The sequence below is a fragment of the Littorina saxatilis genome, linkage group LG10, assembly GCF_037325665.1.
Source record: "Littorina saxatilis isolate snail1 linkage group LG10, US_GU_Lsax_2.0, whole genome shotgun sequence".
Lineage (NCBI taxonomy): Eukaryota > Metazoa > Mollusca > Gastropoda > Littorinimorpha > Littorinidae > Littorina > Littorina saxatilis.
This window is the reverse complement of record NC_090254.1, coordinates 22,387,780-22,401,065: the sequence shown is the minus strand read 5'-3', so window position 1 is coordinate 22,401,065 and position 13,286 is coordinate 22,387,780. Positions and strand designations below refer to the sequence as shown.

Sequence of the window (13,286 nt, the reverse complement as noted above, 5' to 3'; positions counted from 1 at the left end):
CAAAAAAAATGATCAACACGGACTCACTTCTGAGTGTTTGTTAAGACTTTATTCATTCAAAACAAAGGAAGAGCAGTCCTTCATAAAATATTGTTGAAAGAATATTCAAAGTGGAAGATACTATACAGGGAAATGCAAGAAAGTGCTGTCAATTCATCCATCCATTCATCCATACCTCAATCAGTGTGGACATCATTGAAATCAATCAGTCGTTCAATCAAACAAAAAACAAACCAACAAATCAATCATTCCGAATCAAGTGATCAGAACGGCCGGGGTACATTTTCATCTTGGCCATTGCTCTCGAAGCCTACTTGGACCTTTTCTTGAGTGTGTCTCCAGCACAGGCACATGCTGGTCACGTGTTTGGGGGGTGGGGGTGAGGGGCGGAAGCTTTACTCTTATCTTTTCATACCAACCTGCAATACAGTGGAACCCATCTTTTAAGATCCCCAAATTTAAGACTTTTCCATGTTTAAGACCTTTATCTCTCATATCGTCTGTTCACAAACCCAGTAAATGTCCCATGTTTAAGACCTTTATCTCTCATATCGTCTGTTCACAAACCCAGTAAATGTCCCATGTTTAAGACCTTTATCTCTCATATCGTCTGTTCACAAACCCAGTAAATTTCCCATTTATTAAGACCTTTATCTCTCATATCGTCTGTTCACAAACCCAGTAAATTTCCCATTTATTAAGACCTTTATCTCTCATATCGTCTGTTCACAAACCCAGTCAATTTCCCATTTTAAGACCCTCTCCTTTTTAAAACCTGATTTTCTTCGACTTTGAAGGTCTTTAAAGGGGTAGTGGGGGGGGGGGGGGGGTCACTGTCATATTAGGCAGGAGAGCAAACCCAACCCACATGCCCCCACCACCTCGTGTCAAGTGCCTGATGTCCCCAGGTCTGTTTCTCTTCTTGTCTGTGTAAATATTCTTCAACGAAAGCATCTGTCAGTCGGTCTCGTTAAATATGAATACCCATACTCCACAATCAGCCATATTCCTTGTTTCATGATAGGCAAGGTCACGCTATTTTTTTTCATTTGTTGAATCACAACTTTGGAAAGAGTGTAAGTTAATGGCTTAAATGGTAAAAACTCACCTTCTCTCGAAAAAGAACAACGAACAAACAAACAAACAACAAACTAACAAAAAACAGGACAAAAAAGCAACAAACCAACCAAATGGACATGACGATGTATAACTGGTTCTTCTCGCTGCTGTGTACTTAAATATATTTCGGGAGAAAAATGAGAAGAATTTTTTTTCAAATTCACACACACACACACACGCACGCAGGTACATACGTACATCCACCGTTAACTGACAAACGTGATTTTATCAGGATCACAAATTCGAGATCATTGGCACTGTTTGACAAAACAACATGTTGTCACACCACGTTGTCTCAAAACATAACTCCTGAAATACGTTTTTCAATGTATGCCATTCAGGGAAAATCCCACAATACAAACACTCGACAGAACGCCTTTGGGATGTGCATGGAATTCAAAAGCTGCACAATAGAGCCCCCTTCTTAAGACCTTCATTTTCCAGATTTCATGTTCATTACCTCTGTAATTTGACCCCTATTTCAAAGACTCCCGCCGCCTTTATTCAGATTTCTGTTCATAACCCCAGTACATTCACCTCTGTTTTAAGACTCCCTCTGTTTTAAGACCTGAATTTTTCACATATTGTGATGTCTTAAAAGAGGGGTTCCACTGTACATTCCTTCTGGTGTAAACCATCATGTAAACCACCATGTAAACCACCATGTAAACCATCATGTAAACCATCATGTAAACCGTCATGAAAACCATCATGTAAACCATCATGCAAACCATCATGTAAACCATCTTTAAACCATCTTTAAACCATCATGTAAACCAACATGTAAACCACCTTGTAAACCACCATGTCAACCATCATGTAAACCACCATGTAAACCATCATGTAAACCATCATGTAAACCGTCATGAAAACCATCATGTAAACCATCATGAAAACCATCAGGTAAACCATCATGTAAACCACCACAGTCGTGTCCAGGCTTTTACATGGGATAAGAGCATCCTTCAGCTTGGACACAATGTAAAAGATCAACATCCTGACTGCTCTCTGTGCAGATCGGGAATTTCGCGATAAATCAGAGTCTGCAAAAATGATTTCAAAAATTCCCTCTCTGCACTGGAAAGCTGCTAATTTTTCAAAAAGACATCAGTTCAGAGACATCCTGCTTGCTGCTGCGCGAGCAGAGACATTTTCCCCTCTTTATCTTCAATGGGCGGGCAGCAAAACCCCTCCACTTGGGCACATACCAAAACATAAACTCCCTGACTGCTTGCAATACAATTATTTTCAAATTTGTATCTGTATAATTATACACAGTTATAATGTGTTAAGTTTGCTGTGATTATAGTTCTTTGATTACATTGTTTTCTGTTCCTATCTTAGGGGGAGGGCTGGATGTAAATTATTAGCATATATTCTTGCTTATCTATTACCCTCGATAACAAAGATTTTGTCTTGTCTTGTCTTGAGTTGGACTTGTTTGATGAATTGACTTTCAAAAAGCAAAGTGGCTTCTATAAAATGATGTCATCACAACGTTCGCACAGTGCACAGAGAGCACACAGGCTGTTAATATTTCAATCAATCAATCAATCAATCAATCAATCAATATGAGGCTTATATCGCGCGTATTCCGTGGGTACAGTTCTAAGCGCAGGGATTTTTTAAATTTTTATTTTAATTTTTTTATTTTATGCAATTTATATCGCGCACATATTCAAGGCGCAGGGATTTATTTATGCCGTGTGAGATGGAATTTTTTTTACACAATACATCACGCATTCACATCGGCCAGCAGATCGCAGCCATTTCGGTGCATATCCTACTTTTCACGGCCTATTATTCCAAGTCACACGGGTATTTTGGTGGACATTTTTATCTATGCCTATACAATTTTGCCAGGAAAGACCCTTTTGTCAATCGTGGGATCTTTAACGTGCACACCCCAATGTAGTGTACACGAAGGGACCTCGGTTTTTCGTCTCATCCGAAAGACTAGCACTTGAACCCACCACCTAGGTTAGGAAAGGGGGGAGAAAATTGCTAACGCCCTGACCCAGGGTCGAACTCGCAACCTCTCGCTTCCGAGCGCAAGTGCGTTACCACTCGGCCACCCAGTCGTTACCACTCGGCCACCCAGTCGTTACCACTCGGCCACCCAGTCGTTACCACTCGGCCACCCAGTCGTTACCACTCGGCCACCCAGTCGTTACCACTCGGCCACCCAGTCCATACGGTATGTGAGCAAGTGGAGGGTTGTCCATGTAACAGCCTGGCCAGATCTGAGATGGTGTGCCAAACAGTTTTCAAAATGATGATGATGATGATGGTGCTTCATGTCTTACTGGCCATAGTTTTTGTGCCTATTAAGGACTAGATATAATTGGATTCGTTATCCTCAACAACAACAACAACAACAAAAAACTAAACAAAGTTTTCAAGAGAAGGAGTGTGCCTTTGAGGTGAAGTACACTATCACTTACACAAGAAGGATTGTATCTTTAATTCATAATATATATTATATATATGAGAAAAAGAAAGTGCGGTTCAATTCAAAACACCAAGGACTTGTACAAACGGGTAAAAAGTTCATGTATGTAAATTATATTTACACGGATTTTGAGTATCATCAAAAAATAGTAATTTTGAAAAGTGTATATGGGGAACAAACTCTAACATTGCATTAGCGTGCTATGCTGAAAATCCTTTAGATATAACTCAGTCTCAATACACAGTGACATGGTTCAAATTCAATTTCAAAATAAAATGTCCATACTTATCATCAATTACTCAACTCAACACAAGAGATATAAAATAAAATCTACTTGTCACCAGACATTTACAACTTACTTTTACATTGTAACAGAAGACGAAACATAATGCATTCTTCATAGAAAATTTACAAGAATCAGTTCCATAGGACTGGAGATATAAAAGTACAGGAAAGATTAAAATTATGTCATCTCGATTTGTGTAAATCATATCACAATATGCAATAAAAAATGTACAATCAATTTAGATTCTTCAGTGTATATCACTACATGCAAAGTATGTGCATCTTATTCTTTCATGCGCATAAAAAACAGTTCATTTTTCCCTCACTCTTTATTTGTGTGTGTGTGTGTGTGTGTGTGTGTGTGTGTGTGTGTGTGTGTGTGTGTGTGTGTGTGTGTGTGTGTGTGTGTGTGCGAGGAAGCGGACGTATGTGTTGGTCTGTCTGTTTAACCCAAACCCTAAAGAAACAACTTGTAAAGCTTTTCATGTAAACTGAACCAGAGATTTGGAGATCTGTCTGACTGAAGAAAGGTCAATTGTGCATTGTGTGACCTTACTTTCATAAAACGTTAGGCAATATCCTAAAAATAAATTATGAAATTGTGTGTGATTAAAACACATTTAATTTACAAAATAAAACAAAAAGTAAAACACTAGTGCGCTTTTCTACTCTAAAGGAAAGTGGTTCGCTCCCCATCAAAGGAAAACAACCTTTTCATCACAACCTCAGTTTCAGGAGTATTGGAAGGAGTAGACTTGCGTCTGTACTGTGGCTGGTCACCTTGCTTGTCTCTCGACTTGTATTCTCCCACCTTTGATTGGTCACCTTGAGTGTCATGTGACTTGTTTGCAATGTTTGGTTGGCTGCTGCCGTGATCATATGACTGATTCGAGTGATGTGTGGGCACATTTTTGACCGAGGAGGAGGTCACATTACTCGAAAGAGCAGGCTGGTTTGGATCAGACATGTCAGCGTGCGAGGGTGTTTCCGTCTGATTACCTGACGAAGAACTTGAAGGAACTGTGCCGTTTTTGCTCAAAACTCCCCCCTGTGTCTTTCCAGAGTCTGGGATATTCTCACTCTTGGGGAGAGTGTTATCACACACAGTGTCACCCGTTTCACTTCTGCCCCCTTCCGACTTTGACTGTGAGTCTTGATTGTGATTCGGATGCCCGAGCTTTTGACAGTCACCGTGTAGACCCTCACTCACACTGGGGTTTGTGACAGGATTCTGAGGATCCGTTGACACTGTTTTAGATCCCACAACGGGTAAAACTTTCCCATCAGGTCCTGAGTCTGCCGCACTCTGTACGTTTGAAATGTGGTTGTCACACCCTGGAGGAAGTCGTTTGCAAGCGTTGTCACTCAAGGCCAGAGAATTCTGCCTGGAAATCCCACGATTGTCTTCACCCACAGCTGAAGCGCTGTCCATGATGTCATCCCCAGGTGCAGGAGAGGTCCTGGTGGGGGACAGGTCACAGTCATCATCCACAGGAGCAGGTTTGCTGTGCGCCGGGTGGTGAGAACCCAGGAGGAGGGGACTCTGCAGGAGCTGCAGGGCCTGGTAGGGGGAGTTCATCCCGTTGATGTACTCCGTGCCGGAGAAGTAGCCCAGGTCCGGAGGCGTGTACTCCGTCTGAGTCCCGTACTGGTAGCTCCTCCCCCCTCCCCCCTCCTGAGAGGTCAGGCTGGAGTCAGACTGGGTGAGACCGCAGAAACGGATGAGAGGGACCTGAACGTTGCCACCGTCACCGCTGTCTGCTGGTGTCTGCGACTCATCTTCATCCGAACGCCTCCTCTCTGCTGTGGAGCTCGAGGGCGATGACCCCTTTTGAGTCTCACCGTCTGAATGTCTCCGATCAGCCTCGGAACTGCGAGAGCCCCTTTTGCCCGCTGCAGCGGCTGCTGAAGATTTTCGTCGGTTTCCTTCGGTGTTGCTGCTGCTGCTGCCCCACCTCTCAGGGGAAGCTTCTATAGCGGTCTCCAAGACCCCTCCTCCTCCATGGGGAGGGCTGGGGGAATCAGTCACCTGCTGGTAGGGCCCCTCACGCCCTTTCCCCGCCGTTCCGTTGCCTCTGTTGACCGGCATGTTGCCGCCCACACGGAGGGCGTGTCCGTTGGGACTGAGGGAGGCGGGGCCACCGTTGTGAGTGGCGTGTCCGTTGAGGGAGAGAGCGGGGCCCGACGTAGAGGAGGTGGGGCTGAGAAGAAGGCTGTTGGCGGAGATGTCTGTGGAGGCTAGGAGCGGCCTGGTGGCCTCGCTGTCATCCCCGGCCATCATCCTCTGCTAACACACATATACTCTATGTTAGACACTTCTTTTTATCAAACATACATCTTTCAGAAATGATTTTAACACGTAAAACAAATGTAAAACAAAATGTCAATGACAAACGCCTTCGCCTCCTTCACGTATAAAGCACGCCCAAGACTTCACCATAAAGTTTATGTCTTTCACAATCACAGGGCCGGGGCCTTGGTTGTTTGAATATTTGAAGTCTAAGTTCATGCGGTTTGTATTTGTATTGATTTTTTAGTATCATACCGATTTCTTATTCTTGTTTCAGAAATAATCTAGCATGACATCTTCCATGTATCATAACTTTATCCTGCTCCTAGAAGACGGCTGTGTTAACTCTCTCTCTCTCTCTCTCTCTCTCTCTCTCTCTCTCTCTCTCTCTCTCTCTCTCTCTCTCTCTCTCTCTCTCTCTCTCTCTCTCTCTCTCTCTCTTTGATAAAGTAAATGGATCACAACAGTAAGACGTGCTTTCTTCTCTGTTCTTGTAATGGAAACGCCATGTAAAACACCAGTTATTCCCAGCCACTAAACCTCAGCATGATGTGTGTGTGTGTGTGTGTGTGTGTGCGTGTATGTGTGTGTGTGTGTGTGTGTGTGTGTGTGTGTGTGTGTGTGTGTGTGTGTGTGTGTGTGTGTGTGTGTGTGTGTGTGTGTGTGTGAGCGTGCGCATGTGTATGGACACATCCATGCAGGCTTGCGTGTTAGGTGATTTATTCCATGCATGAAATTGTGCGTGTTATTTTGGCATTTCAAACCAAGAAAAATTTCATATAAAAGTTGAAATTAATGACTGGTTAGTAAAGTAAAACAAATCTGTGATATTCATTTTGGAATCAGAAATACGGGTCAGTTTTATTTTTAAAAAATAAAAATAAAATAGTAAAAGACCGGATACATTTGAAGGAAGTAACACAAAAAGATAAAAACCCAATCCAGTGTCAGAGAAAAAACAACAAACATTTTTGGTTTCACTCAAGTTTTGTTAGGATTGATAATGTTAATCACCGGGTGAATGAACCCGCAGGATAAAATGACTAACTACGGCCGTGTGGGAATATTTGTTAAACTAGCTAAACAAAACTAGACGCTCCATATCTGTCAAGAAGCACGAATTTTGTGAGAGAAAAAAAAAACCGGTACACAAATAAATTAAAGGGGGAGAACTACGCTAATGTGATGCTGTGACTGTGCTAAGCTGAACAGAAGTTATTCCCCTTGCAATGTTTTAGAGGTGCCAGGCTGAGTGTGAGAGGTGGGCCGGGGAAAGGCGAACGAGAATCTTTTGGGGTCAATAATATAAAACGAATAATTTTACACATATTACAGCGAGGGAAATTGAATCAATCAATCAATATGAGGCATATATCGCGCGTATTCCGTGGGTACAGTTCTAAGCGCAGGGATTTATTTATTTTTATTTTTATTTTTATTTTTTTCATGCAATTTATATCGCGCACATTATTATTAACTATAAATTATTAAACATAAAATTAACTATACTTGGACACCACCTCTTACTCTTTTTCACTTCTTAATAATGCAGGATAAACCTCCACCCCACCCCAATTCTGTCTCTCTCTTGTTTACATTATTACATCAAGGAGCGAACAACATCTGGTCAAAACTTATAATTAATTCCTACTACCAGGAAGACCGGGAACTGTGACCCAAGAATTCTGTAAATCCATAGATGTCTACCCACAACGTCAGGCATGTTTTCATAACCTAGAAGAAGAAAAATCATCATGAATAACAAGACTGGGATAATAAGAGGAGTAAGAAAAACAACAAGGAAAATACATGTGCCAAGGCGAGATAAGCAGGACTCCAAAGGGGAAATCACCGCACAAAACCCCGCATTGTCTCCCTTTAGTATGACGGCAAACCGCACACCTTTCCAGTGAGCCATAGGGAACCCATACGTGCAGAGAGAAAAAAAAGGGGCAGAAAATGTCTTAACCTGATGGGGGACCGTTTGAAACGGAGGCCCGTTTCTTCATCAACATTTGTTGGCGGAATGTCATTTGCTTCTGCCTAAAAACTGTACCTGTTTATGGAAAACACAAAATAATAGGAAATAACAAATCTGTCAGAAAACGTGAGAGTATTTGGACAAGTAAATAATAAGTTGTCAGACAGTATCTACGTTTACAAAAAAATAAAAAAATAAATCAAAATGCTAGCCTTATAAAGGAAACTTGCAGCTGACATGATTTGCTAGACTAACACAAATACGCACATAAAACACACTCAAGAACAAGCCACTATACACTATACCACTATACATATTTCACATTTAGAGACACAGTACTATAAACGTGCAACTAAGTGAGATTAAAATAAAACGTAGTTCTACAGCAAACTTACATTAAAGTAAACAAAACAAAGCACCAAAGGAACGATCGAGCAGTCCTGGTAACCACAGTCTCATGTGATCCATACAAACTAATATTATTCTTTGGCATTGCAGAGGAGTCGAGCATTAATGAATATTGCAAGCTCTAGACTAAACAAACACTTCTGACAACGAGCTATCACTGACGAACAGTCAACATGACAGGCAGAGCTGTGATGGTATAGACACAAACATGTACTCACACACACAAGCAGACAGAAACACACACACACACACACACACACACACACACACACACACACACACATACACACACACAGACTTACACACACACACACACACACACACACACACACACACACACACACTTGCACACACACACACACTTGCACACACACACACACTTGCACACACACACATCAACAACAACAAAACAAACAACACCCAAAACACACACACACACACACACACACGCACACACATATATATAAAACAAACACCCCCACATAACACCCCCCCCCCCCCCAAATAAACAAACTCTAACTCCGCACCCCACCCACCTTCTTTCTGGGCTCCTCGTCAATGAACTGCAACGACGACGCCTGAGAGGCGGAGGGGGAGCACATGGGGTGCAATCCCTCCGTGTTGGCGGTCAGCAGCAGCAAGGGCTTGGTGTCGGTGTCGTGATGTGGCGAGCTGGCGTTGGAGTGGTCACGCGAGGTTGACCCATTGGTCAGGCTGTAGGCTTGGCCTCCCCGGCTAGTCAAGTTGCTCTGAACAGAGAGGAAAGGGAGATATGGTTTTAGAACGTGTGATGATGACCTTAAAGGCATCAGAACGACCGCGTACCCCATGTAGTAGGCCCAGTTAGTAAATGAAAAATTGCTTGTGGTAACAGAAACTGCAGGGCCCGTTGTTATAAAGTAATTAGTGTGTGGTCTATCAAATCACAATGCGCGCACTGACAGGTGAATCCGGGCAAGACTATGTGTGTGTGTGGGTGTGTGTGTGTGTTTGTGTGTGTGTGTGTGTTTGTGAGAGACTCTCTCTCTCTCTCTCTCTCTCTGTCTCTGTCAGTCTGTCAGTCTGTCTGTCTGTCTCTCTCACTCTCTCTCTCTCTAACTCTCTCTCTCACTCTCTCTCTCTCTCCCTCTCTCTCTCTCCCCCTCTCCCTCTCTCTCTCTCTCCCCCTCTCCCTCTCTCTCACCGTCTCTCTCTCTCACCCCTCTCCCTCTCTCTCTCTCTCTCCGTCTCTCTCTCTCTCTCTCTCTCTCTCTCTCTCTCTCTCTCTCTCTCTCTCTCTCTCTCTCTCTCTCTCTCTCTCTCTCTCTCTCTCTCTCTCTGTTGATTTGTTGGGCTCACTATCCTAGACCTGGCCAGGACTTTACATGGGATACGAACATCCCCCTGAAATCAACAACAGCCGGGTGTATCTCTGTTGTGCACAACAGGGATTTATTGATGAATAATTTCGCAAAAGCCACCAGCAGTTTTTCAAGTCTTAAGAAATTAATTCATTGAAAAAATCTACCTCACCACAGCAAGCAGTCTTGGTTTTGATTTTTGGTAAATGGCCAAGTGGAGGGATTGTCTTCTCCAATGTAAAAGCCTGGCAAGATCTGAGACGGCGAGCCCAACTGTCCTACACGGGAAGGAGTGTGATTTTTAGGACTCGAATGAACTACATCTCATCAATGTTTGGTTTTGGAGCATCCTGAATTAATGATATACCAGGGCCGGACCAAATGAGTTGTAAGGGGGGGGTTCCTCCTTTTTTGGGGGGGCAAATCAGCGAAATGGCGAAGCCACAAGCGCGCGCCTGCAAAGCAGGCGCGCGAACTAGGGGGGTCCGGGGGCATGATCCCCCGGAAAAGTTTTGAAAAACGGTTCAAATCTGTGCAATCTGGTGCATTCTGGGCCTTGTTTTGAGGGTTAAGAGCAGCATTGTTTTGGTGCTAAAACTAGTAAAAAACAACAACACTCAAAGCAAGGTACATGCTTTTTCCAGGGGTGGGGTTCCGGAACCCCTGGAACCCCCCCCCCCCCCCCCTGGGTCCGGCCCTGTATACTGTCCTTTAGTGATTTACTTCCACCTTTTGCGCTCACTGCATATATATAATGAGTGTATCAGACCCAGAGAGTAAACATTACATGATCAAAGAAAATACATTTTCCACCTGACTGCCAAATGAAACTGTTGGGTATCAAATGGCGTGAAAAACAGAAAGAATAAAGACAAACAGAAACATGAAAGAGCGCTGTTCTTCAAAGATCGGAAAACATCACCCGGCTCCATCGCCCCTCCCTCTGCCCCCCCCCTCCCCCTCCAAATTGGAAATCGTCGCTCAGCTCTGCCCACCACCCCCTTCCCAAAGGGTATTGAGGCATCACCCAGACGCGCGTTTCTTTCAGGCAAGACTTTCTTGCGGCTAGTCGCTCGCGGAGCATGGAGGCGAGAGTGTATATGAAACGGTTTGATTGCTAGCTACACAAGAATTAAACACCATTAGTTGATACCGGAAAGGTCGTCTGCACTGTTCGGTTAGCGGCCATGAACAGCCGAGGCTTCCCAGCGTTCTCTCGCCAATATCCTAGAGATCCTCGCGGCGAGAATTGCCTAAGAAATGGTACTTCCTCGCCCCACTCGCTTCACCCTACAAAACGGCGGACTACTTTACCCCTCCCCCCCCTCCCCCCACATTTCTGCAATCCCCACCCCTCCCTCGCCGCCCCTCCCGGCCCCATTCTCTTATGAATAATAAAAAGAACAGGTCGGGCGCCAAGGGAGGCGACTCGAGGGGGTAATCTCCCTTGATCACATTTATCGGCCTTGGTCGGGTGTAATTCTCAGCGTGGTCTCCCTTGTCCAATCTGTTTGCGCGGCGCTGCACACCAAGCAGTGTTGAACGACGTAATTTATTGGGCCTGTCTGTTCTTCTTCTCTAGCTGTTCCTGTCCACCATGATGGATTGGCGATCTCTCTCACTTTCTGGGCTGCTGTGTGTTCGCACTTCTGCACGACCTTTCTCTTTGTCAACAATCTCAATAAAGAAATTGGACGCATAACAAATCGACCGTCACTGACTATACCAGTTTAACGTCCTTACAGACAAGTTGGCCTGGAATGACTTTTAGAAATTCTGTCAGAGTACAAAATCTTGCCTTTCATTGCAAATTGTACATTATTTTGTGCCTAGGATACCTACCCAGGAAACAAAATCTGTTCATAAATATGAAGATATTGCTCTGTTATTGCATCTGGGAACTTGTTTAGACTAAAAATAAAACATACTTCAAAGTTCAATCTTGTTGGAAGATGAACGTTTCCTTAAAAACTACTTGTTTTATGCAAAAAAAGTCGCACAAAAACGTCCATTTCGACCAATATAATCATTTGTTGAAATTTTATAACTGTTTAGGACCAAAAAGAAACACTTTTCCTGTGGATTTTTATTACGAATCTTGAAACAAAAATTGAAAAGCTTGCAAAAGAAACAAATCTTAATTCCCATCTCTGGGCTTAATCACCATAAAAAAAAAACGATTGCAGCGATTCGCTGTCTTTGCTGAGTAAATCAGGCTAGAGTTCCAAGAAATATAGTTACTCTTCAGTTCAAACAAAGATAGAAGAATGTGTGATGGCGATGCAGTGATTGGATTTAAAAAAGACATCAAAGAGTTCTCTCAAATCAGTGCCTTCACATCCAAACAACAACCGTGAATCTTTTTGGTGCTCTTCATTTTCAAGGTAGCATAAACTCATACTGTAGACCCCCCCCCCCCCCCCCTTGCTTTTTTAGAGCCCCTCAATTAAGAAACCTCCGTGTTTACGACCTGCCCTTTCAGATTTCTAGTTCAGAACATCAGTAAATTTAACCCCTTATTTTTGTTTAGGACTCCCTCAACCTGTTTATCTCGGCTTTCTTGGGCGGTCACGAAAGGAGGACTTCACTGTAGCTGTCATTTCTCACCAGAATTTAAAACAAAAATAGTCTAGACCACCGTGTTTCTGTGTAATTATCGCTTCTGGCACCAGCGTGTCACAAATACTTGCTTACTGGAAGGCGGACTTGTCGGCTTCTTCGGCTCGGAAATAATTATTGTCGCGGCCACGAGGGACGTAACTGGAAACGAAGTTTCTGTCTCTAAATTCTTTATTTTTTTTCCGAACAAAATTGCGCACCTCCAGCTATTATCCCTGTTCGTATTTTTCTGTTTGCTGTCATTTTCTCCCAAATTAACCCTGGCGTAAATTTGTGTTTTTCTGCTTTGTTCCCGCTAAATTGATTATAACTATACGCCAAAGATTTTTTACTTAATAATGTATGTGTGTTTATGTCACCCCTCTGTCGTAAAATGTAAGCATACTGCTTTCTGAGGTCTCTAGCAAATGTGTGTGTGTGTGTGTGTGTGTGTGTGTGTGTGTGTATGTGTGTGTAAGTGTGTGTGTCTTTGTGCGTGTGCGTACATGTGTGTGTGTGTGTGTGTGTGTGCCTGCCTCTGTGTGTGGCTGTGTGTGTGTGTGTGTGTGTGGCTGTGTGTGTCTTTGTGCGTGTGCGAACCTACGTGCGCGTGTGTGTGCGCGCGCGTGTGTGTGTGTGTGTGTGTGTGTGTGTGTGTGTGTGTGCGTGCGTGCGTGCATGCGTGCGTTTGTGTGTATGTGTGTGCCTGCCTGCATGTGTGTGTGTGTGTGTGTGTGTGTGTGGTATGTGTGTGTGTGTGCCTGCCTGCATTTGTTGTGTGTGCGGGCGTGTGTGTGTAAGCGTGCGTGCGTG

The 13,286-nt window shown here is 43.6% G+C and overlaps 1 protein-coding gene across 1 annotated transcript; it reads right to left on the bottom strand.

The window, feature by feature from the left end:
* Positions 1-1,919: 1,919 nt before the first annotated feature.
* On the bottom strand, positions 1,920-9,401 carry LOC138978427 (dentin sialophosphoprotein-like). The gene is made up of 2 exons (XM_070351167.1): positions 9,072-9,401; positions 1,920-6,140 (listed from the first exon to the last, which is right to left on the bottom strand). Exons 1-2 carry the CDS (start codon positions 9,363-9,365, stop codon positions 4,527-4,529), a joined length of 1,908 nt encoding a protein of 635 aa, XP_070207268.1. The 5' UTR covers positions 9,366-9,401; the 3' UTR covers positions 1,920-4,526.
* Between the last annotated feature and the right edge of the window lie 3,885 nt (positions 9,402-13,286).